The sequence below is a fragment of the Eublepharis macularius genome, chromosome 4 (assembly GCF_028583425.1).
Source record: "Eublepharis macularius isolate TG4126 chromosome 4, MPM_Emac_v1.0, whole genome shotgun sequence".
NCBI lineage: Eukaryota > Metazoa > Chordata > Lepidosauria > Squamata > Eublepharidae > Eublepharis > Eublepharis macularius.
The window spans coordinates 31939094-31966041 of NC_072793.1; the positions used below are offsets into that span (position 1 = coordinate 31939094).

The 26948-nt window shown below is 41.1% G+C and overlaps 1 protein-coding gene across 1 annotated transcript; it reads left to right on the forward strand.

The window, feature by feature from the left end:
• Window positions 1-3229: 3229 nt before the first annotated feature.
• NUP85 (nucleoporin 85) lies at window positions 3230-26492 on the forward strand. Its single transcript, XM_054978756.1, has 19 exons — window positions 3230-3334; window positions 5161-5254; window positions 5654-5816; window positions 7362-7432; window positions 8323-8366; window positions 12105-12174; window positions 13011-13132; window positions 13442-13576; window positions 14001-14123; window positions 15286-15417; window positions 16156-16262; window positions 16691-16774; window positions 18617-18682; window positions 18888-19039; window positions 19158-19275; window positions 21925-22025; window positions 22773-22924; window positions 24290-24376; window positions 26306-26492. Exons 1-19 carry the CDS (start codon window positions 3302-3304, stop codon window positions 26402-26404), a joined length of 1953 nt encoding a protein of 650 aa, XP_054834731.1. The 5' UTR covers window positions 3230-3301; the 3' UTR covers window positions 26405-26492.
• Window positions 26493-26948: the final 456 nt, after the last annotated feature.

Sequence of the window (26948 nt, forward strand, 5' to 3'; positions counted from 1 at the left end):
TTAGGACACTAGTTGGGTTCTGTATATGTGAGAGGAGCGTGGATGCACCTAGGTCCCATCCCCCTTTCCATTTTACAGGCCCTGTGGAACTGTAACAGGTCCCGCAGGGCCCAGATCTCCAGCGGAAGAGCGTTCCACCAGGCCGGGGCCAGGGCAGAAAAAGCCCTGGCCCTGGTTGAGGCCAGATGGCTGTCTGGGCTGGGGACCACCAGCAGTTGCTTGTCTGCAGAATGCAATGCTCTGTAGGGGACATAATTGAAGAGGCGGTCCCTCAGGTATGCAGGTCCCAGTCCGTGAAGGGCTTTAAATGCCAAGGTTAACACTGACTTCTCACAACATGCGTGACTGGCCCAAGGTTATCCAGCTTTCATGGTACAGTAGGGGTTCAAACCTGGTCTCCTAGATTGACACTAACCACTGCACCATGCATCAGGTACACAGAGGTATACTGTATCCAAAAATGAAGGTTGTTTTTGCTAACAGCAGTTGATAGACCTATCCTTCAAGTGCCATTCTAATATCTTTAAAAAGCCATTGAAACTTATGTCCATCAACACATCTTAAGGTTCCATATAAAGCTCTGTAGAAGTACTTTTGTTCTTCCTGAATGCATTATCAATCAAGTTCAGCTGACTTCTGAAGTTCTAACATTAGGAAAAAAAGGTGTGCATAGCCATTCTTAATGCAGTAAGTCTGCCATGCCTCCGTTATTTCCTCCCTAAATTTGCCTTTCTGTATGTTAGTAAGCTCTAAAATATTCTCTTTCTCTTTGAGAAAAGATATTATAAATTTGGTTGTGCCACAAATTTATGAAGTGGCATTTAAGTTTGTTGTTCTTTACTGCCTGGTAAGGTGAAAAACAGACAAATCTGAAACAAACAACAGAAAACTACTTGTTTTCTGTTGTTTTGATGCTACTTGAATTAGAAAAAAATATCTGGAAACTTAAGTTAATTCTGCCCACTTATCAAACTTGATGGAAACAGTTCTTGACTATGAGACATCAGTAAATGCAAACTGCATACTGAAAATGTAAGTTGGTCTCAAGTTAAATATTGATCCGGTATTTGTTTTTACAGAGGTATACTACAATTGTGAAAGTTTCTTGTTAGTCCTTCTGTATAAGAAATACCCAAACAAGTTTAAAAGTTATTCAAAGCTGCTCAACTGGTGACTAAACCATTTTAAAATGTCAGAATTAAAACCAGAGTTTAAGAACGCACACTATTTAAACCTAACCCAACCCAAATTTTTACTTTTATTCTCTGTGTATATTATGTGAAATCAGTGTTTTTTCTGGGAAAAGAGGTGGCAGAACAGTCAAGAGGGAAATTAGGAAGAAATACATGGGTTTCTTTGAAATACTATTTTCAAGCACTATTGCAGAGTATTTTCAAGAGGTGCCGGAACACCGTTCCATCGCGTTCCCCCTGAAAAAAAGCCCCGTGTGATATGTTTTAAGCAGACAGCTATTACTCAGTAATATTAGTTACTATTGCTAGAAACAGAATACAGGTTAGTGAAATCCTAAGCAACCTCCAGTCTAAGCCCATTGAAATAATTGATTTCTAGCTGAAATCAACAGGCTTAGACTGGAGTAACTCTGTTGAGGATTTCACTATTAGTCACTGTAATTCTAAGAACACTTTGGTGGGATGAAATGGGGTTTAGTTTTAAGTAAGGCTCTTTAGGATGTCTTACAATGTGAAGATATTTATACACTTATCAGTGCAGTGTAAGTGGCAGAATGTTGCATGAGCATGTGTTTATTCCGAAGACTGAGTTCAACAGAATTCACTTCCAAGTGTGTGTAGGATTCCTGCATTAGTTTTTTTTTACATAGTTATTACTAGTAATTTATTAAAAGTACTATCCTAACCAGAGTTACACCCTTCTGAGTCCATTGACTATGCTTAGTATTGGTATTGACAGGGGTCATTTCGTAGAAGAGCTGGAGGAACTCATCAGCATAACTCATTAGCATATGCCACTCCCCCTTGCTATCACTGGAAGTGTCATTAGCATGACTGATTTGCATATGCCACACCCCCTGACATCACCTATCTTGGCTGTTTTGGACCCAATCCTGGCCATTCAGGGCCAAAATTGGGCCCAAAATGACAAAAAGGGACTGAAAATGGCCAAAAAGGGGCCCGAAATGGTCAGGATCAGGCCACTGCTGAGCAGGAGAGTGATCCACCACCTGTCAGAGGCCAGATCTGGGCCATTTCTGCCCTAATCCAGGCTGAAACAAGCCCCAAATGGCTGAGTCAGGTGGGTGGGGCCACCTGACATGTGACCTCTTTGAGGAACTGCCGGAACTGTGTTCCCCCTCAAAATGAGCCCTGGGTATTGAAAGCATCTTATTTGTATATGACTCAACCACCACCTAGAAACACTATGAAAGTTTTGTGCCTAAGCAGATTTTTAATTTAGGACTCCCAGGTCTAAAGCATCTCCATATCACAGACTCCACCACTGACGAACACTTTCAATGAGTCTCTGCATTAATAATATTTATATTATCAAAGGATAAAAAATTATTCTTTCAGCTCAAATCTTTTTTTTTAAAAAATTTCTAATTGTTTCCTATTCTCTCTTGTATCCCCATCCTCTCGTCTCCAGATCACCTAACCCTTTTCATAAGTTTCTGGCTCCTATTGAGTGGATCTGGGCGCATAAAACCGATCTATTTACCTAACGCCGAAAATGGATGACGGGGCGGGGGCTACCTTCTCTATCTGACCACCGACCCCAAAGCAAAATAAAACCTAATGAGGCGATATACAAGCTTTGCAAACAGCATCCTTTACTGCTGACTCTCCCCAAGCCTAATCCCGCTCTTTCTCAAGGAAACGAAACTACCCCAAGCAAAGCAGCCCCACCACAACCTCCTCAGCTACTCATGCGCTTTCCCGCCCTATCACGTTGATTCCTTTCAGGGGGGCCTTTCTCAGATTTAGTCTTGATGTCCTCGGCATGCCTGTCTCCAAGGCACATCCCAACCGCCTCCAATTCGAACCCTTCTCAAATCTCCCCTTATCTCTTCCTTATTTTTGGAAGACACTGCGTCCATAGGGAGTCGCGGTGCTGGTATATGATCAGTTTCAGCTTTTGAAACTTTCAGGCACTGCAGTGGAGAGCCCCAAAGATGGACAGCAGCTCCGGTCTGTTCGTGGGGGCGGGGTCCTCCTTTCGTGCGCGCGCGACTGTATGAGAGGCATGGCTATTGGCTGAGAGAGTTCGGTCTCGATCACTGGGGATTGGAGGCGAGGAAGGAGCTTTCCTCGGACTGAGCGACATGGAGGAACTGGATATAGAGCCGCCGCTCACTGTGCGTTGCTTTCCCCTTCTTCTCTGGGACAGACGCGGGTGATGTTGAGGGGAATGGCGGCCAGAAGAGAGCCGTGGGGAAGAAAAAGAAGGGGCAGGGGAGGGAAGCTGAAGGGAAGGGCTGCGCTGCGGGGGTTAAAGATTTGTTTGTATTAAATCTCACAGTGTGTATTCCGCCTCAGTGAGAAAGGCGGACTATAAATGACACCATCATCATTGTTATTATTAACAAGAATAATAATAAGAACAGAATAACAAGAAGAAGAAAGACAAGAAAAGATTAAATATAGAGATCTGGCAATAGAAACCACCCAACCGTGGATGAAGAATACAACAGTAGTCTCTATTGTCATTGGGGCACTGGGAACTATTTTGAAAATTTTTGTAACTTATATGGAAAAACTGCAGCTTTCTGACATAACTGCAAAAGACAGCGTTACTTGGAACAGCGTACATGTTACACTGATACTTGGCTGATACGTAGGTCTCTGGTGGAAACTTGTATCAGCTTAGCAAGGCCGATTGTTAACGTGATCTTTATTTATTATTGATTGTGTTGTGTATAATTTGAATAATAATAATAATAAACAACTGAAACAGAAATCCCCAGGGCAGCTTGTGAACAAGGGAATTCAGTAAGACGCTGAACTCAACAGGTTGATTTCTTTACTCCTCGTAATGCTTTTAACGTGCAGGAGAGAAATATGTGAGATTTGGAAGTGAAACTGTTGTGGGTCTCATCCGCAGTTTGTTTCGATGTAGTATAACTGCGGTGAATCTATACGGCACCTCAGGGAGTGGGAATTGAATTCTCCTTGAACGTAAAAATTGCTAAAATGTAATAAAAGCAAAAGATTATAATAAAATTACAAATTTAAAGCAAGCCTAAGAATCATTGTATGCAAAATGATTCTTGGAAAACTGTGTTTATTCCCCACCCCTGACCATTGTCTGCTAAAGGTCTTTCAGTGAGGGCAGTAGTGATGGAAAATGGAGGGGCTTTCTTAGCCCCTTTGCTGGTGACAGTTGGTGGCTTTGATTTGCAGCAACAGTGATGGAGAATGGGCTGGCTGTGGTTTAGAATTGATTAAGCCTTAATGCCTCAGCCTCAGGTTGGAGGACAGAATGTTGGATATGAACCTATGAAACCAAGTTCCCATGTGGTACCTGGGCAAGCAACACTTAAGTTGTAGTCCCTGTTTAAATAGCTATCATAATTCTATATGCCACAGTAGAACTGTGACTACCTATGCATTTTTTAAAGATATTTTGCATATAAAATATAATAATTGATATCCACACAAGATATTTTGGGTCTCTGGTATAGAAGAGCAGTGCTAATTTTATTGATCAGCTTTGCATAATATCTAAATTAAATTTATTATTTTATTTTGTGTTATTTATAGTCTGCCTTTCTTACTGAGATTCAAAGTGGATTTCTTACTGTAATTCAAATACAATCAACAGGATGGAATATCTAATAAATAAGGTTTTGATTGCAGAAATCTGAAAACGGAGTGGAAACAAAACTGAAACAAAGCATAAGCATTAACATGAGGCATTAAACAAAGCAGAAATTAGATAGTAGGATCCTACTTGCATCAACAGGCAGTAATTGCTATTCACAGTAGTGTAGTCCACAGTCTTCCTGCTTTGTTAGAGATTTGGCAAGAACAGGAGATACAGGGACCGGTGCTTGACTTAATGGTTCTGTTTACTCATTCCAGATTTTATAGAGAACCCTGGTCTCTTTACATTTATTACAAAGTATACTTAAAAAATAAACCTCATTTTTATTGTTATGCTTGCTCTTCATTTGTCATACAGCTGATTCCAGAACTGAACTCTGAGCAGAAGCAGTTATGTTTTGAGTGGGGACCTGTGGAAATGCTGGTGTGTGAAACATTGTTTGAAACAGCAGGTTAGTATTGTTTGTGATTAATATGCCTTGAATTCATGGTAGTGAATAAACCAAGGCTCGATAGCACATTAATAAGCTGTTGTGGATCTGAACTCTTATTGAAGAGTGATCCTTTTTTTCTGCCCTGAAAGCACATGGAAGTGTGCAGAAACCCTTGTGCAATTTTATTTACTTTAAGGGTCTACATGCTTTCATGATCCTAGGTTGTTGAGAACCAATTACGTCTAGGTGGGGTTTTACTGCTTCTGGTTGTAATTAGTATATTAATTCAGATTAGTTACACTAAGACTATTAACTAATGGGGTTTGTTTGGCTTGCATTCTGTGAATTGCACATTACTGTTCTTATTAAGTGTAATAGTGTATTTTTATATTAAAGCTTCCCTTTGGTTTGTTTCAGAGCAGAAAGAGAAAAGGCCAGGCTGCCCTTTTGTTTATATTGTTCGCAGAGATCAAGATGTATACTCCCACACATTGCGGAAACTTTTCAATGAATCACATGGGATATTTGTTGGGCTGCAGAAGGATGAGAAAGAAAGGACTGGGAAGTCAAGGACAACACAGTAAGTGATTTAAAGGTGAAAGTATCCAGACATCATTAGAGATGTATAATAATGTGCTAACTGAACCAGTAGCTCTACATATATAATGCTAGACAATGGCTTGGCATTATTTGCACCTTACCCAGTGTGAGTAAATGTGACCCTGATATTACAGCAACTACAGTGGCTACCGCTCCCATGGCCAAGTCCGACATGGGTTGTGACCAGGGTATCTGAAGGACCATCTTCTCCCATAAGTTCCTGTCCAGAAGTTAAGATCACAGGGAGAGGCCCTGCTGTCTGTCCCAACAACCAAAGAAGCTCGGTTGAAGTGTAGATGGGGCAGGGCCTTTTCGGTGGCAATCCCACAGTTGTGGAACAGTCTCTCTAGGGAGATGCACCCCTCATTTTCTAGCTTCAGGAGGCAGTTGAAGACTCTTTTATTTAGGCAACTTTTAAATGTATTTTAACTGTGTTTTTAACCGGGTTTTTTGGGTGATAGTTTATGCTTATATTTTACATTGTAAGCCACTTTTAGCTGCTTTAGTGGAACGATGGCTAATAAATGTTTTAAATAAATAAAATGCCATCTCAACTTCCATCCTCCTTTTGTATGCTACAGTTCCTTTCCATCTTCATTTTCTCTTTTGAGACCAACCGTAGTTTGTTGTTGCATCCAGACTGGCAAGCCACCATCAGATCCTGATTTGAAGAGCAAACACAAACCACTTTGCCAGTTTGGCTGTAATAACAACATTTGATTTGCTTCAAAATAGGGATGTAACAGGGAATCCAAGTGCAAGAGAAAGGGAAAAGTGTGTGTGCAAGAATGTGATTTCTTATGTAAACACCAGGCAGCGGTTTGGTGCTGCATGTGAATGGAGCCAGTAGGGAATTTATTTGATCTGAATATTTTTTTTATTTGTCTTAGTCGCTTGTGTTTCTCTGTTGCAGATGTGGTGGCAGATAAATTTTTTGTCATAAATGATTATTTTTTTTGACATAAAATAAGATTGAAATACCCAAATGATGCTTGGGACAGCTATGAGAACTGAGAGGAAGATGCTTCTGTACACTTTTTAAAAAACAAGGAATATTGTAAGATATCTATTACACATAAATCCTACTTAGAAATATTCTCCCCTATACAGTAATGAATTCTAATAAGCTATGGATCAACATAGAAGAGATCAGTATACACTAGAAGCGGTTATTTGGGTGCTACATAAACGTTGCCCCAAGGAAATACTGAGTAATCCCTTCTTAACTGCTACACTCAGGATTTGGGAAAACGTAGTTTTATTACGATAAACATAATTTGTGTTAATTAATGTCTTAACTGCTGCTTTTTCTTATACGTTATTGTATTCAGCAGGGTTGAGTTTTGTTTGCTTCAAACTGTTAACTTAGAGTAGTTGATCATATATTTGTATCTGATACAAACTGTTAACTTAGAGTAATTGATCATATATATGTATATGCCCTCTGGCCAAATTATGTTTGACATAACTGAACAATCTGTATTATAAATAAAATACATTTAAAAAACCTTTTTACTTTTGACAGATTGGTTCGAGTGAGCAAAAGCTACCGTTCTGTCATAAGAGCCTGTATGGAAGATTCACACCAGATGGCTGGCAAGTTATCTTCTTTTCTTGAAAGAAAGACTAGTTTTTTCACACACAATGCTGTAAAGAAAAGTGGGGGGAGGCTGTGGCATCTTATAGCAGTTAGTTACGTTTAGTAACAAATTTTTGCTTGTAGCCTTTTTAATAGGAATTGTCTTACATTTTGGGTTGTCTTCCTTTTGAGTCATATTCTGCACTAGTAATGTGGGAAAAGGACAACCTGAATGGTTCAGTTATCCCACAGTCTTGCTTTTGCATGTCAGTTTAATTTGTAAATACCTTTGATTAAGATCTGAATAGGAGTTTACATATAAATAAGCCCAATATGATGCTGATGGTTGCACAGATAGCAGGCAGGTCATAGTGTAAGGAAACAGAGCCTGTGGAATGTACTAATAAATTGCTGAGTAACTAAATATACAGAGCAATGTTAACGCTTCTTTAGAGTGAGATAGGACAGCTAGCCACCTTGCTGGATCTGGGTTGAAAAGGTTCTTGCGGGTGTATTGAAAAGGCTTTTTCAACTGTGTGCCCCAATTTTAGGATTTTTCTGCCCTCGGGATGTCTTTTTCTCCTTATTTTTGAACTTTTTGAGGTCTGTTAAATGTCTTATTCTGGAGGACAGTGGTAGATCAATGACCTTTTCCTCTACTAATTCTTATTCTTTCTGGATTTGTAAACTGCTGGTTGCTGGTTTTAGAACTTTTAAAAGTGTATTTTTATTGCTGTTACAATCTGCTTTTGCTGTTGGGCTTTAGTCTTTTCTGTCTGTTCTGAAAAATTAATTTATATGCCACCATGAGGGCTAAAGAAAGTGGTATAAACTCTTGAAATAAATAAATTAAATCAGTAAACTGGAAAAAGGAGGCAGTCTTAACTTCTTTAATTTTCTTTTGTAGTTTCTACATGGGACCCAGTAATGAGAATGCAGCACAGTACCCAGGTAAATTAAACATGTTTCTTTGAGCTGTCACCTTTGAGAATAAACTTTTACTAGCATCTACCACAAATCCCCCCCCCCTAAAATCCATTGGTATATTCTAATACTGTATAGATTTCATTGAAATTGCTAAAGAAGGAGCTTGTTGCAGGAATCTTCAGTTTAAAAATACTTTATGCTAATCAAACTTCTGTCTGTCTGAAACTTCCAGTGATTTAATGAAACCTTCAAAATACGATTTTTGCAAAGAAAATTTGGAGCAGAGAAGTGGCAGGGACTTGATGTTTACTCTTTTGCTTGCCTGCTGCTTCTCTGCAAAACAAATTACAAACCTCGAAGGTTATATGTTTAATATATTTTGTAAATTTTTGTATTTTTAATTCTTACAAAGGTGCAAGTGCTCAAATGTGATAAATATTCTACAATAAATATACTGTACCTTTAAATCTGTAACTTACGGCTGCAGAAGTGTATTTATATGACATCATGAGCATTAGAATCCTACTGCAATGGTCCATCGGCTCCTTCATCTTCCAGGAAATGAGTGTGGTGGTGTTGGAGTGATTTTGAGAAACAGGCATACATATGGTTTGATTAAGGGAGGTTGTAATCGTGTAATATTTAATGCAACATCATATATCATACAGGTTCTCATAGCCCAATCTTGGAGAGTTTCAGCTGTAACCACTAGGAAATGCTGTCATCTGAGGATACTCCACACAGATATTTATAGTTTTCAAGCTCCACACAGATAGCTTTGAAATCGAACAAGAACTAAGAATATACAGTTTACAACTCTGGTATTTGGAATTGATTTTTCAAAGTGGACTGGAAGGATTGGACGCTTGATGATTATTTATGAATGTTTATTAGCTGTATATTTATTGTAGTATATTTATTGTAGAATATTTACCACATTTGAGCACTTGCACCTTTGTAAGAATTAAAAATATAAAAATTTACAAAATATATTAAACATATAACCTTAGAGGTTTGTAATTTGTTTTGGAGTGTTCTACACTCGGAGGACCCCTCTTATCTGGCTGCTGCTTCTCTGCTGCAGATCTTCCCTTCTTTTTTCACCTTTGGGTGTCTAAAGAAATGATTCTCTTGGAACACCAGGCATGGGGGCACCAACCCACCACTTAAAATCTCCATCGTGAACTGGTTTTTCTCTAGAAAAAGCTGTTGGGCCATTACATGTATACTCGTGTAATGTGTAACCAATGAAGGGGGGCTCAGGGAAGTGCAACTCCTGGGGAGCCAGATCCCTTTTTAGAATATTAGCATGTGCTTATATACTGGCTTCCTGGACAGATTAATGCCTATTCAAGAGGGGTGAACAAAGTCAGTGTTATTTTCCCCACAATATAGCTGGGGCTGAGAGGAGTGGCTTACCCAAGGCCACTTACAGAGTTCATAGCAGTAGTGAGAGTCGAACCAGCAGCGTGCTGATTCGCAACCCAATCACTTAACCATTATGCTACAGCTGTTCCTCCCCTCCAAGTATTTTCAGTGTCTTTTGCCAACCCGCTCAGACACAGTCCATCATGCTTTTCTCAGACTTATTTGAGGAAGCCCCAAGGGATGAGTGCTTAGAGGAGGCAAAAACCTGCACTCAGTGGCAAAGATCCTTTACTCCCTCCCTTTTTCTACACGTTTCCTTAGTGGATGTTCCAGTAACTGCCCTTCTCTCAGGTGTGGTACTGTTCAAAGATGGAGATGCAAGGAGCCTACAGATAGGAAGAACAACCTCTCCCTTAAGGAGGTTTCTGAAGGCGCCCCTCTCAACTTCAGAGCCAGCTGATCTGCTTCAGTCTTCGAGCAGCAGTTCTTTGGGTGGATGAGCTCCTGCAGAATCTGTAACTCAGTCAGACTGAGTTAAGCTCTGCTAAAAATTGTGAGAGCCTCAGAGTTTGCAGACACTGCCATCTTGAATGCCATTCCATTTTCCAGAAAATCCCATGCAGCTAACATCATAATTTGATGCAATCTGGGGCTGAAGCCCTGGAAAGTGGACCACTTGTCCAAAACAGCCTCTTCTCTGTGACCTTGGAGGAGAAAAACGGTGTGGAGACACTTTCCTAGATGAGATCTTAGTTGAGACATAGGAGAAAAAGAAGGCTATGCTCCCCAAAGAGGCACATAAGGTAAATCAGCCTACCCAGAGCTCCTACAGCTCCTTTTGCAGCTCCAACAGACAGCACGACTCCAGAAACTCCTGGTTTTCTAAATCTTCCTGGAACAAGCAAAGATTTCCCCCCAAGGCAACTGGTAGTTCCCTAACCAACCAGGCCATTAAGGAATGGATAAGACAGTTCTGCCAATAATGCCATCATAAGTGGATGCCTCCAGGCCGCCTCCCCAACATGGAAACGGTCCACTTAAGACAGTTGGGCGCATTACACCATCAGTCATGGGTATACAAGAGAATTTTTATACCTCCCCATGGGTCAGGTTCGTCTCCAGGTCCCAAGTGCAATCAAAAATACGCACTCGTGGTGCCAGCCATATGGCACCTCTTGGGAATCCAGGCAATAGAGCCAGTACCAGAGATGCAGAGATTTTCTGGAACATACTGTGTCTTTTTTGTTGAGCTCAAGAGAAATGGAGAAGAGAAGGCTATCCTCAGTCTAAAATGCCATTTAGAGTGCAGCGAGAACATCCAGAACTCAGTGCGATGTCAAATACAGCAGGGCTGATGATAAGCGCAAAGTACTGGCTGTAACTAAGGATAGCCAAAATCTCTGGATCTGTGCATAGGCTAGAATACCAATAAGAAAAGATGGACAAACATCACAGACGTTATACAGCAATTGTTCTTTCTTGAAAGGAATTCCGTAAGTACTGTTACCTTAGGATGGAACAGAACATTGGACTTACTGTGGAAGGTTACTGTGAAAGGTTCTCCTCATCAGGGGTATGGAAGGTGTCCTGAAATGACCCCCTACTCACTCTGCAAGCAGAACTGTGCAGATTGTTTCCGCAGTGCTTCCGAATCTTGCTGGGGGAGAGCCACAGTTTATGACTGCCTAGTTTTGAGTTGAAGTGAATATCCTTATTTATTTATTTATTAAATTTATAGTCCATTCTCCCCGCAAGCAGGCCCAGAGAGGATCACATCAATTTAAAAGACATCAAATAAAACAAATAAAATTGGTAGCATAAAAACACATACAATTTACAGATACCTCCTCAGAAGCACACATTGCAGAGTCCTGTATACAGCCACTCTGGGTCTGTGGGGGCCATTGACAATCATCAGATGAAAACGACAACAGCCAGGGAGGGGATATACGCCCCCCCCCCGGTAGGAGGCCGAGTTGGAGGCCTGGTGAAACATCTCCAACTTGCAGGCCTGGCAGAATGATAATAAATCCTGCTGGGCCCGAGTCGTCACAGATAGAGAGTTCCACCAGGCTGGGGCCAGGGCCGAAAGGGCCTGGTCCTTGGTCGAGGCAAGATGGACCTCCTTGGGGCCAGGGACCACCAATAGGTGTTTGTCTGCTGAATGGAGCAGCCTCCTTGTATGTTTACCTTGTCCCTAGCCTTGAAATCTGAATCCAAGTAGCATGCTATAAGGCAGAGGCCCAAGCTCTTATTTTAGCAATATCTTATTTGTGCAAAGCAAAACTTCTCTGAGTAATGTTTGATTGTTTGACTGATGATCCTTGTATTATGACTGCAAGCTCAAAGTATTAAAATGATTGTTGCCCTTTAATTGGTGTCTGTCTCTTTTAGGTCTCTATTTTGTCTGCTATGGAGTTGATCTGGAATCTCTGTGAGATCATGTTTATTGAAGCAGCACCAGGTGAAAATTTCAGTATAACGTAATTGGGATGACATACTGTGTGTTAGCATGTTTCTAGTTCAGAATTGCTTATGCTATATTTAGCAGTTGGATATTTCTATAAAAATGGTACTAGGGAATGTCTTCAAAAGCATGATCTTTGTTGCTGCCTTTTACTACCATACATCGTGCTTCTTATACTGTATCATTCCCTTCAGTGCTGGCCATCTCTTCTGTTGTACAGCCTCTGTTGCTCAAAGGTTATGGAAAACAGATACTAAAATTTCTTCTCAGATTGAGTTTTATGCAGATGAAGTATAAAAAATAGTCAAATATGTAAGAATAATAAATAAAGAGAATTTCTGCTTGGTGGGGCTGAATTCTCTGGCGCTTCATAGCAAGGGTTTCCACATGGGGGTAGGGTCACTTTCCCCAAAACTAATTTTCTACATGTAATTTTTGGAAATTACGTATGCCACTGCACATCATGAGTGTGTATGTGAGGAATCATATTGGTAGGGGTATATCCAGCAGTTCAGTCACGTGTGTGCTTATTACGTTGCATATAAAAGGTGCATACCTGTTCTACGTGAAATTATTTCCTTGTTATCAAACATGATTTGAAATTGAACAGTGGCATCGTCCAAGAATAGTAGCTATGGCAGGAAATATTTGTTCATATCTGAGGACTTGATTAAGGGCAAAAAGACACAGCACGGAAGGCTGAGAATTGCTTTGGGGAAGCAGAATATCATAAACCCAATTATATGTATCTCTTTTCTCTTCCCAACATAGTAGTTGTAGAGCTAAGGTTTCCCAGTTCTCAAAGATGATGAGAATGTATAACCTTTTTCCAGCTGGTCCTCTCCTCCTTCACCTTCTTGACTGGGTTCGTCTTCATGTCTGTGATGTGGACAACATGGCCTGTGAAGTTCTGAAGAGTGAAAGTCCAGCAAAGCATGAAAACTTTTGGAATGCAGTGAGTGAGGAATTCTTGTCCAAGAAACTAAGCGTGCTTGCCATCTGTGATTTTATTTGTTGAAAAGATGACGCTAGAGCCAAAATAAATACTATGAATGATCTTTCCTAAAGAATTAAGATCCTTGCAGTCTACTTCTGCCTGAGGAAGGAAGACTCTATTGTGTTTGTACCATCTGTGAGTATAAGCTACTGTGTGCACTGTTGGAACAATACATATATAGGATTGTGTGCTTGTATTATGTGTAGGTGATTTCTTATGCTTAATTCCATACTCTGCAACATTCCACCTTGATTTTTTTCCTCCCAGATAACTATCTTTGTGCTTCAAGGCCGAATGGATGAAGCTCGGCAGTTGCTGTCTAAGGAAGCCAGTGCCAATCCTGTTTCAGTGAACATGTGCAAAATTCTGGATGAGCTGATGAAGAAGATGCCTGTGCTCAGTGTATGCAGTCTGTAGATTTCTTTTATAATTCTGTTTAGTAAGTTTTTGTATGGGGAAAAGACTAACTCATACAAATGTACTTGTTTTGGTAAAAGTTTCTTCTGTGTCTATAATAAACAGCTTTGATATGCAACTTCAGGGAGATTGTTTTGGTCTCTGGCTGTGATACAAACCCCCACATTTGGCAGAAAGATCTATTCAAATTAATTGTATAAATGTTATAGAAGAATTGTTCAACATCCATTGTCCTGGATGTTTCATTGGGGAGTTCCCACCCATGTCTTAAATGTTAAAATATTTTTGATTTCTCTATAACTGTTTCCCCCCTCCCGTGGTTTCAAGGGATGTTGTTTGAAGTGCTGCACTGATGATCTTAAAGACTCTACTATTATGGGAAGAAAACTGCATCCTTGTATATTTTCAGCTTGGCAATGCACAAACTCTGACAGAGATGGAACTGAAATGGCAACATTGGCATGACGAATGTCAGCGCTTCCTGCAGGATGGGACGTTTGCGTCTAATCCTCACATGGAAACTCTCTGCAAGGTGTGTAGGATTTTAGAATGAAAGAACGCTGGGTGAGTAAATGATGGGTTGCAGGTTTTGCAACGTGTTTATTATGAAGAATTTAAAGGAAGCCAGGTTTTTAAAATCTGTTCTCTTCCCTATCAGTCAACACTGTATGATCTGGGGGAAGTCTTCAAGCTATTGAGCTTGAACTCTGTCCTTTGCAAGACAGATATATCCAATGAAAGGGCTGGGACTAGGTATCTGAGCAGGATCCTATTCTGGGACAGGAGGAGTAAAAAGTTCTGAGGCCTGCACTGGGCTATGAATCAGATAACTTGTGCTAAAGCCGAACATTCAGGAACCCAGTATATTTTCCAGATGTAACAATTTATGGCAGCCCATCAAGTGAAGGTCCCTGCAGAAAGGTTGCATTTCTAAAACAAATCACAGATTTACACAGTAACAGGCTCCCGTAGTTGTTCCCTGCTCTGTGTTTTGCTGTGCGATGTTAGTTCATTGTAGCAGGAAGCCAAAGTCTTTCCTTGCACTAAGGCGTCTGTTGTTGGGTAATCTTTCTTCACTCAAGCTACAATATCTTGTTACTGGGAAACTGTCCCACCATAAAATGTCATTTACCTCTTTTGTGATCTGGATTACTGAGTAGAACGTGGTTGTGCAAATGTCACAGGCACACATTGGTTAATATCTGTGACACCGCTTGTAGCCCATGCCTTTTTTGTGAACAATTATGTTTTGTCTTCAGAAACAGAGTGCTTTCTGCTAGAGCATGATAGTGCATGTGCTCTTCTGTCTTTTCTTAAAGAAGAGAAATCTCTGTGAACACCAGCAAATCTAATTTTTCCCATTCCATTCTATGAACCCTTCTTTTCAAAAATAGCTTTTACGTGCTCCATCATGGGATGGTGAGGGAGAAGGATGATGGAAAGAATATAATGCAGAACGATTGGGGGGGGGAGAAACACTTTCCCCCTGTCTTCCTTGGTTCTCTGGAGAAAGGCTACTTGCCACCCATTGCACAAAGACAAGAAAATGCACAAATAGTATTTGATCAGAAGAACTGACACTCATTTTGTACTAACTGCCCAGTTTTTTTTAGAGATCGAATGAGTAAATTAATATTCTTTCAGGTCTCTGCTGGGGAGTACTTGAGGGGTTTGACTCTGTTCTTTGTCATTAGATCCTACTGGGAGACGAAAACACCATTCTAGAGAAGAAAGATCTCATGACTACCTGGTACCATTATCTAGTAACCCGATTATTGTATTGTCATCCTACTGTGAAGCCTATGGATCTCCACCTCTATGCACAGGTGACTTGGGTAACGCTGCTTTGAGAGAAGAGCTGGCTTTCATCTTTCTGTCACCCATGCAGAAAGGCATTTAATAATGATGCTTCCTCGCCCCATTCCTGCTTATCTTGTCCTCTGTGACAGTGGGAATTGAGGAATAACACAATTTTAGAGACAGCACATGCAAAAGTGGCACGCCAGTCTCACGTGAGCTTAAGCAAGCAGCTGATTTGGGAAAGTCTCCAAAATAATTGTACCAGACACCACCTCCAAAAGTGGGGGCTGTGTGCATGTGTGGCTTAACAATAAAGTGTCTGCTTAGCTCACAGGATCAGCAAGTGAGTGATATGGAAAAACCTCTGTCTGAGACCCCAGAAAGTGGCTGCCAGTCTCAGTAGATAGTTCTGACCTTGATGGACTAATGGTCTGATGAAGTATAAGGCAGCTTTATGTGACTCAGCCCTTTCCATCACTCAGTTGGCCTTGATTTGAGAAGAGCTGATGCTACTGTGACTTACATGGAGAATGCTGCTCAATATGTATTGTAAGTGACTTGCTTGGCTTATATTGGCCAGACAGTAATAGAAGCTTCTGTTTTCTTGACTATCTTATTGAGGGAACGGTGGTGTGTATCTGTTTCAGTCCTTGTTCCGTTTACTTTCTTTTGTATTCTTGCTGCTGTGTGCTTTTTATGAGTTTAATTGAGTTTGGTGGTGATACACCCATTTTCAGTATTGAATATGTCTCATCTCTTTGTAGTTAAGCCTGGACCAGTTTCTTGGAGGTGAGAGTAGTCCTGAGCCCTTGGACATTATTTTGCTGGCCGCCTTTGAATTTGACATCCATCAAGTGATTAAAGAATGCAGGTGACTTAGTCAACCTTGTTATAGAGCACTTGATCTGTACTTGTAATCTGCCTCAGAATCTAGAATTTCTTGTGTATTTAAAGGAATTGTTTATGAATGTAGTAATAGGAGTATTCAAAAAAAGAAGCCCCATATTAAAATAGTACTAAGTAGGTAGGTAGCCCTGTTGGTCTGCAATAGAAGAGCAAGATTCGAGTCCAGTTGTACCTTAGAGACCACCTGTATCTCCAGAGTATGAGCTCTCGATGCAACTGGATTCAAATCTTACTCTCTCATATTTTAAAAAAAACATACAGAATGAAACACGCACATGATTTTGTTAGATGTACAGTGTTGGATTTGTTTTTACTAAGTTTTTAAAAAGCCTTTACACGCATGGTAACATAAATTATAATTGTGCACTCCCTCTCTTTTACCTCTTTGTGCAGCATTGCCCTGAGCAACTGGTGGTTTGTAGCTCATCTGACAGACCTACTGGATCATTGCAATCTCCTCCAGTCTCACAACCTTTAGTGAGTACTTATAAATATTTATATTCAGTGGCAAGAGAGCCTAATTCAGGATTCTGGCATTGACCTTTTAAGCCTTATATGACTTGGGGGCCAACATACTTTAAGGACCCAAGAAGATTAATTTCTCTCTGTCATTGTTTGGCATTCCCTCACTAACTCTTATCAGCTCTCCCGTTACCCAGAGAGTGTGGTCTCCTTGCAAGTTGGGGGAATTAGCATACAAGGAGATGCAGCAAGAGGGGGTAACTAGCAGATCTCCACCAACGTATACCAGGATGGTTCCTTTGGAGGACTCTCTAATGAACAAGCGGGTGTTCAACAGGAATGGTTTTTATTAAAGGGACATTAAAGGGAAACACACAGGAATAACACACAGCATACACAGAGAGCTAACTAAGAAAATAGGAAGAGGGAGAGAGATTCAGGGTTGGGCGATATTTACCAGTCTAGGGGATAGAGGATGTCCATAGAGAGTAGCAGCTTGAGTGACCAGCACTTCGCAGTGAGGAGGAGGAGGAAGCTCAGACACACGTCTGAGGGTGTGCATAGGATCCCAGGACACGTACAAAACTACAGCAGAGGGCTGCCCAATTATATTGTGAAATGTACCCTGAGGCAGGATTGTGCCTTCTGCCCCAAGAACAATGGGCTTAATGGCTGTCTCTGGAGGTGAGACAATACATTGGGAAAGGCTTGATTGAGCATATCTGGGTAGAACTATAGGTAAAAAAGTGATTGATGACCCATGATTAGCAGAAGGGAAGAGTTATCAGGTCCCTGAATAACTCCTGTTAGGAAGGGAGAAGGGGCAAGATTGGAAGGGTGTGGATGAGATTAAACTCAGGAACTCCTGGAAGACCTCTTTTGTCTTCGTGGTTGAGAGGTCTTTTGGTGACTGGCACCTCAGAATATATTTATCAGGCTGGAGACTTTCATTTAGTGGAACTTTTACAGATAACACAGTGCAATCCTATGGAGAGTTACTCCAGTCTAAGGCCATTTATTTCAGTGGGCTTAGACTGGAGTAACTTTCCATAGGATTGCACTGTTAGTACCTGTGTAACACCTCACTGTGTTCAAAGTGCTTCATGTATGTTATTCTTCAACAGTCCTGTAAGGGAGAAGCTGACAGAATAGTGGCTTGCCTAAGAGCACTGGTGCGCCTGTGACTGAGATGTGGATATTTCCCAGCTTTGCATTCTAAACCACTACACTCTGCTAGGTTTTGCTGATAAAGTATGACTAAACTTCCTGTTTTGGGGTCGTTATCAGTCCTGTGGCACATATTGCTAAGTTAATTTATAGGGCTTTTGTTATCATTCTGATTAAACAGTTTAACTTCCACCATAGTTTTGTTGCAGTAAAGCACCTGCTTTGCATGCGGAAAGTCCGGGGTTCAGTCCCTGGTATCTCCATTTAAAAGGGTTTTGGTGAGCAGGAGCGCAGAAATAGCTGCCTGAGATCCAGAAAGCTGCTGAATATCTTAGTTGCAAATGCTGGACTACATGAGCTAAACAGTCTGACAGCTTCTTAAGGTCATGTGAGTCTGAAGATTGAAACGTAGGCAGTCTTTGGCTCCACCTCTATAGTATGGAACTCTGTTGTCATTGCTCCCCCCCCCCACCCCCCGGGGACATGCATCACATAACGGAGCAAAGAGGAAGATGCAGAAGTCTTTTCTATGAAACCAGGTTTGCTGCAGGAGACAGTTAATTTAGTTCCCTTACATGTTTCTTTCATTTTACAAAATGACATGATTACACAAATGGCAGCTGTTAACAGTGGTCAGCCTTGGTCCTGTTCTTGCTGTGAGGAACTTAGTCCACTGTGTTCTTCTTTCAGTTTTGGTTCCAATATGCGTGAATATCTCCTGTTGGAGTATGCTTCTGGACTCTTCTGCCATCATAGGTAGTATCTTGATTTCTTGTTTTATTGCTATAGTTTTATAGTGCAGTCCTCATATGTGCTGTAAGTCCAAGCCCACTGAAATCAACAGGCTTGAAGTAGAGTAATGCTTTATAGGAATGCACTGTTAGTAGCTTCTGACTTAATAAACTCTTGAATTTTGTCTGCTGAAAAATGCTGTTTAATCATTTCCCTTCCTCTTTTATAGCTTGTGGCAGCTCGCAGTAGACTATTTTGACTACTGTCCAGAGTATGGTAGAGCATACTTGGAGCTTCACATTGAACGGATCCCTTTGGACACAGAACATAAAGCCCTCAAAGTACTCAGAATATGTGAGCAGAGAATGATGAATGATCAAGGTGAATCTTTCTGAGCCTTGGTTTTGGTGTGTGTGTTTTCATTAATATGGTACTATATTTGTGTAACTACCAATCAATGAAAATGCTTGTTTTTTTTTTTTTAAATATCTTTACAAAGTTCGCAGCATCTGTAAAATCATGGCCATGAAAGCTGTCCGGAATAACCGCCTTGGCTCTGCACTGTCATGGAGTATCCGAGCAAAAGATGCTGCTTTTGCTACTCTCATATCAGACAGGTAGGCTTTGACTAGCAAAGGAGTAAAGGAAGTCCTCTGGATGTTTTAGGGATAATCTAGCAGCTGTTAGAGGACAATAATCCATTCAAAAATAGTCTTTGTGATCATGTTGGCTACATCTTGGGTGGTAGAGGTGGATTGTGCATGGCGAACGTTAAGGTCCTTTCTGTGCTAGAGGGACAAGATGCAGCTTATGTAACATTGCTGACATTTTATGTTAATATGCCCATTCCCATTGTTCTCCTGTTCCACACAAGGCATCTCAAAAGGGAACTCTTATCTCTTGCATTCCAAGAATGTTGCTGTGACATAATAGCATAAAGCACTGAGCCCATCTCTTGAGAAAGTGTTGCTTCTTCCTATAGTAGGCTTCAGGTGCTGCAGTGCTCTGAGATACAGATGAGCACAAACCAAAATCAAGCACGAACCAGGCCAGTTTGTGGTTTGCGAACCATGGTTCGTCAGATCCCATTTCTGACGAACTGCCACGAAATTTTAGGCTGGTTCATTTGGTTTGTCACTGCAATGCCAATCAATCAGTTTCCTAGGCAACAGGGGATGGACTTCCTGCAGACATTCTGCTGACCCGGAAGTGAATTTCTGCTGACCTGGAAGTGATGGTTTTCTGACCTGGATGTGATGTTTTCACGAACCAAGCGAACTGGTTCGTGAACCAGGGGCAGGATCATGAAAGTTCGTGGTTCGTGAAATTTGACGAACCACGAACCCCATGGTTCAGTTTTTTTCCGGTTCATGCCCATCTCTACTCTGAGATAGGTGTAAAAGAGGTTAGCTCTGTGTTGAATGCAACCGAGAAGAAATGGATTCCAATTTGTCAAAATGCGACATCTTTGCAAAATAAAAAATCTCCCATCGCCAAACTGTGAGTCATATGGTAACTTTATGACCAAGCCGTTGATCATCAGGCGAATATTACATGGGTGAGGTGTACTAATGTATTTACAACATCAATCAAAGCTTATTGCTATAACCAAAGGCTATAAAATCACTGGTGAAAATCAAGGAGTTTACATCCAAACTAGCTAAGCTCATTAATAAAATATAGAAATCACGCGCACACCCTTTAAAAGCCAAAGACATCACTCATGTTAAAAGCCAAAGATGTTACTTAGGTTAAAAACCAAAATGTTTAGACCTCTATTTCCCCACATACATTGCACATACATTGCTTGAATTTTCTTTGATGCAACTGTAAATAATGCACCTTTATCAGACAGCAGTCAAACAGTTATATCCTGTGATGAACAATCAATAAACTAAATAGTTCTGAGAGAGATGCTAGCTAAGTATAAAAGGAAGCAGCTTAGTAGTATTACTCTAAAACAAATGGAGTGGTTTTTGGAAGGCGATCGAAGAGAAATATAAATGGACTATAGACAGGCATCTCATAGGACACTGTAAATTTTCTAAATATCTGGGAATACATTTTAATAAACAACTTAGTTGGAGATCTCGAAGGCAGTTAAACTTACAACTTCACAAACTGTTCACCAGATCCTGATATTGTTCTATTCAAAAGGAGGCCAGCCCACCTTTAAAATTTATATGGGGAAAGCAATTGTTCAGATGTGTTAGAGATTTGAGAATTCTGGAATAGGTAATATTGCCCCGGATGGCCCAATCTTGTCAGAACTTAGAAGGATCAGACCTGGTTAGTACTTGGATGGGAAACCACCAAGGAAGTTTAAGGTTGCTACTCAGAGGTGGGCCCTGGCAAACCATCTCTGAACATCTCTTGCCTTGAAAAGCTTGTAAGGTCGCCATAAGTGGGCTGTGACCTAACGTCGCTCAACATGCACTACACAATATTGGCTCTGCAAAATAGCTTCTATAAAAGGCTTTTATCAATATTTCCTGGATTTCCTGCAGCTGCTTGGAGAGCAGAGACAGGACTTTCCTCTGTTGAAGCTAGAGCAGGTGGAAGGATGATTCAGTAATGGTGCAGATTGAAAGATATGGCTGGTATGAGCAACTGGGAGCAGGGGGGTTGGACCAATGAGGCAGTATTCAATATCCCCACAACAGTTACTTATCGGTTTCAACAGTTTAAATAAGTAGAACTGTACATTTTACATAAGCTTTGATAGAAAAATAGTAAAGAACTGGTGGTCTTGCTGGCACTGATAGTAACTCTCTAGTCCATTTGTATAAGATCTAGCGTTAAAAAATTGGAAATGGTTTGAGGATGGAATTCCTCTGAAACTAGGCTGGAAAGAAAGAATTCTATTGTGTGTTGTCACACATTTCCTGACAAATCCAGGCTCCCATTTACAAGCTTGAGAAAATGGTAACAAAAGCACTAATAGTCCTGTGAGCCTACATTTTCTACCAACAGAGTATGCTGGCCTGCTGCTTTGCCAGAACAAATTCTCTGGGCCTTGTTTCCTTCCAAATTTTGTATTTTTTCACTGACTAGAAGTAAATCGTTTGGAGTGTGTCTTTAATTTTAATTCATACTATTAAAATTTTGGGGAACACAGTTCTAGACACTAAAAGATCATTTCTTCCAGGACAGCAGGTTTTCAATCTATAGCATAGTTGTTCTGAGGGGCTGGCTTGTTGGAATGAAGTAGCAGTGTGTATTTATTGATTGTCCTGAGTACTAATCTGCTTTCCCCCTCCCCTTAGATTTCTGAAGGATTACTGTGAGAGGGGCACTTTCTCAGATTTGGACCTCATTGACAACTTGGGTTCAGCTATGCTGCTTAGTGATCGGCTGACATTTCTTGGTGAGAGCTACCATCCACACTCCTTTAAAAAAAATGGTAGTGTAAGATAATCCCATGATACCAGTACATGTGCAACACTTAATGTGGCACATCTTGATATGCATTGTATGTATGTTCGTGCACGCAAATTCCACAAGCCAGAGAATGGCTATAATTATCAATCTCCCAGGGAAACGTAAAAGTCATATTTAAGTACATAAGCTGGTGCCTTTTGTGATGTACAAGCACTTTTATAAGGAGCAGCAGCCTCTAGATGCATTAGCACTGTAGCCTGATACAGATATACCATGCGGGGAGGGAAGAGTGAACACAAGTGCACTGACCCCATCCTCCACTTCCACGATTGCTGATTGGAGTGCATGTGCAGAAGAAGTGCTTGCATATATGCCCCCTCCTGCTTAGGAACAACACTACTTCTGAAATGTTGCTGATCGTGGGGAAATTGTGTGCATGTGGGTGTGTGTTCATCCCTGTGCAGACCACTCGGCAGTTGCCTGGAGGTAGGGGGCTGGGGTCAACATGGTGATGCACGCTGTTCCTCCCCATGCATGGTGTGCACACACTAGGGCATTGACCTGCAACTGAAGCTGCCACCGGACATGATCCTGTTTTAATGTCTGCATCCATTCAGTGTTCAATCTAGTCTGCTTAATTTTGGATTGTCCTTATGGGTAGTTTCAAGTGCACCAGTATTAAAATGATTTGCACATCTCTGGGAAAGTGAACTGACTTGGCATTTGGCTATAGGGAAGTATCGGGAATTTCATCGGATGTATGGAGAAAAGCAGTTTTTCCCAGCAGCCAAGCTACTGTTGACACTGATGACAGCTCGTATCGCTCCTTCCTCCTTCTGGATGACCCTGCTGACTGATGCACTTCCTCTCCTGGAGCAGAAAGAGGTAAGTGTGGTATTTCCGAACAGCGGATGACCTCTCAGTAGTGTTAGTCAAAGGAATATCTCTCTGGGGTAACTGATAGCGGGCAAGAAAGTACGTATCCCAAATAGCTTTCATATTGGAGCATAAAGGGACTGCAGTGTTACATTACTGTGAAGAGTCGGGCAAAGGTGACAGCTGAGCTTGCAAGTACACTTTAATCCCTAAAACGTTGTCTGTATTATTCGGAAGAGAGATGGAGAGTACGAACTTCCTCTTTGTTAATGTGTTTGGAACATAAGAATATAGCAGGAGCCATGTTGGACAAGACCAGTAGTCATTGGTCATTTCCGGTGGTGGCCGGCAGGTGCCGTAAGGAAGCCCACAAGCAGGGCCTGCAGAAAACAGTGCAGACTGCTAGCCGGCCTTCTGCCTTTGAACCTGGAGGCCCCGTTCAGTTATCTCAATTAGTAATCGGTGACCCAGTTTTCCATAAATCTGTCCATCCCTCTTTTAAAAGTAATCTAGGACAGTGGTCATCACCACCTTATGGTAGTGGGTCCACAGGTTAACTAACAGGTGGGAAGCTTTCTATCTTGTCTGAATCCGTTGCTGATAGATCCCATAGGGTAATTCCAAGTTCGAGGATTATGAGAGAAGTTTCCTGGCCTACTCTATTACATTATGCATAATTTGGAGATCTGGCATGCCACACCCATTCACCTTTTTTAAAAAACTGAAAAACACTGGACGTTTTAGCCTTACCTCATAGGGCAGGTGTTCAAGCTTTGTGATAGTTCGGGTTGCCCTTTTCAGCAATATCCTTTTTGCGAAAGGCACATTATTCCAAAGGAGGCTGCACCAGGGGAGTCATATACAGAAATTAGTGTGCTAGCTCCGAGCAGTGGGGAAACAGCCAGTTAAACTGCAGGTGGGGCTTGGCTGTCTGGCCGGGAGTTAAACAGCCAAGCCCCGCTGTTTAAATGATCAGCTGCTTGTCGGGGAAATCCCCGACAAGCAGCTGAACGGTGGGTTTAAATGCCCCTTTCTGTGCCGCTGCGAAAGGGGCATTGCTTTTTAAAATGAACAAACCAGCATACCAGTTTGGATGTTTGTGGAAAGGAGCTTCCACGAACCACTGGTTCGTGTTCTGTTTTGTGCCCATCTCTAGTCATAAGCCATAAATATTTGGTACCATACCATTTCTTAAAAGCTTCTACCTCCTAAAAACCCAAAGATGCACACTGTGTACAGGTTAGCTTCAGGTTTTCTCTTTAGCAGAGATTAGTCATGCTTCTGCCACTGAGTCAAGAGATAGAATTCCAGTTTGAAGAAATAAATATTGGAGAAATTGCAGTTCTATTAAACCTGACTACCATTTTTCTCCAGGTGATATTCTCTGCTGATCAGACATATGAATTAATGCGATGCTTGGAAGATGTGATGGCTACAAAATCAAAAAACAGTACGCTACAGGTAATCCTCTTTAAAGGCAGACTGCTGGAGAGTGACAACTTGGGGCTCCTTGATGCATTGTATTTTTATTAAGGCACAGTCCAACCAAAGTTAAGTACTTTTATGTCCCATTGGTTTGCTTAACTTTCCCATTGAGATCACCAAGATCGAATCCTTAAATGATCCATGCTGTTAATATTTCGTGTGTACATGTAAACATGTGACTCCTGCATGTACGCATTTACCATAATGTGTATGATATAGGTACGCATGCCAGAGAAGGTGGGATTAACTACAGTTCTCTGTTTACATGTACACAAAATAATAAAGGCTGGTCCAAGCCTGTCTTGGTCTGAGATCCACCAGCATCTGTATCTGGTTACCCAGCACTTCCCTTTCTTAGGCTCAGCTGAGATGGCCACACTAATCTATGCTTTTGTAACCTTGTGGCAACCCAGAAACTGCTCTTGGTTTAGAATGCAGCAGCCCAGTTTTCATGAGTTAGCTGGCGAGAACACATTTTGCCTCTTTTAGAGCAGCTACAATGTCATTTTGTTTCCAAGTTCAGTTCAAGGTGCTGGTAATGACCGTCACGGCCTAGGAGCCACGTATCTGAAGAACCCTCTCCCCCCATTTGTGATGTTCTCCTAGCTGTAACCTGGTTGTCCCTCTGCGTCCTCTTAAGGTTGCCCTCTTGACATCTATAAGACCGTTCCTTTTCAGTAGTGTCTCCCTTTTTATGTTATGGGCTGTCTGTGGAGGATGCCATCCTTAAAAAGTTTTTAGGAGGTGCTGTAAGGATCTTATTTGCTAGGACTTCTAATGGAGTTTGAGATGCCCGTATCGGGGGTTAGAGGGTTAATGGTTTTTTGTTGTATTATGGTTTTTAATTTAGAATTGTAAGCCACCCTGAGCCACAAGGCAAGCTGGGGCTTAGTAGATTTTAGTAGATGAATACGTGAAGGACCACCTCTCTTCGTATTAACCTGCATGGCACTTTTCTGTTCAAGGATGGTTAATTATCCCTTGCCTGTCCTTGGACTTTTTCTGTAGTTGCTCCTTTTATGGAATAGCCTTTTTGGTATGTCAGGAAGGCATCCACTCTGGTACATTTTCAGAAATTATGCGAGACTGAATTTGATGGCTTTTTCTATGGATAGTTAGGTTTCTAAAGGAGGTTTGTTTGAAGTATATGGTTTGTCCGCCTATGTAGGCTGTCTTAATTATTTTAATTTTATTGTAAGCTGCTTCCAGTCTCAATGGAAGAAAATCAGGTTAGAAATTTAAATGAAGATGCTGCCAGGTGCTGAACACCTTTTTCCTGGCAGTCTTTGTAATCTGGAAACACTTTTGCTACATGTAAATCTGGATTTAAGTAACAGTAAATGAATCTGCATCTGTTAAGAACACGGATGTTTGCCTGGTGGCATCTCTCTGAAATCAGTCTCAAACATGAGAGAATTTAATTCAGCTCAGGCATGGTCTGCTTGAAAGCCATGCTGATTTGCTCAAACCGACCAATTTAAAAGGGCTTCAAAAACTTCCAATTGGAGCATTTAGCCTAAATTGCTACACTTAAGTCAACTATCCTCTCTTGTGTTTGTAGATAGTTGACTTAAGTGTAGCAATTTAGGCTAAATGCTCAAATTGGAAGTTTTTGAATCCCTTTTAAATCAGTCGGTTTGAGCAAATCAGCACGGCTTTCAAGCAGACCATGCCTGAGACCTTCTAGAAGATGAGCCCTGAACAAATATATCGGACTGCATAGGAATCCACTGACAGGGCTTTGACGCTGATAGAAAATATATAGGAAACTTGTAACTGACTGGCTGCTGCATATGTATTTCTCTTACTGAGATAATATTATGGAACTTCTGTAAAACCAGAGGAAGAAAGGAAAATCCAGGTGGTGGTGGTGTTTTGGTGAACTAAAACTATTTTTGTTTCTAGGACGACGACACTGAAACAATGAAGGTGGAAATGCTGAGGCTTGCTCTGGCACGAAACCTTGCACGAGCCATTGTAAAAGAAGGCACGTTGGAAGAATAGCGTAGTGGAGTAACTCTCATACTTTGCTTCAGTTACTCAGTGTACATATTTGGCTGTTTTTCTAGGAATAAATGTCTTTTTTTGCTTACCTTGTCAATTTTCTTTTTCAGTATAGTGATGTGCCTTTTGAAGAAGCAGCTATCTCCAGGTGAAACCATTGGGTTTCACTTGTTTTAGAGCTTTGGCAATTTACAATGTATTGTAAGTCATCACTACTTTGAAGTAAGCCGGCATAGGGTTGCAGAAGGTGGTCTCATCAGCAAAGCCTAGCCCATTTGGTTATTTACAACACATCTAAATTGCCCTTTTTTTATATAAGAGAACTCCTTTGACCAAGGTCAAAGGAAACAACTTTTACAAATAATTGAATTAGAAAGCCATCCACAATGCTGACTAGCAGTACCACCTGGCAACTTTGCTCCTTACAGATTAATGAGAAACTAGTAGATTTTTTTGTAAACATCCCTGATGTCTGCACATGAAAAAAAATCACATAACCCTTTATTGGGACATTTCCATTTTGTTTAGCTACAATGCAGGCAAC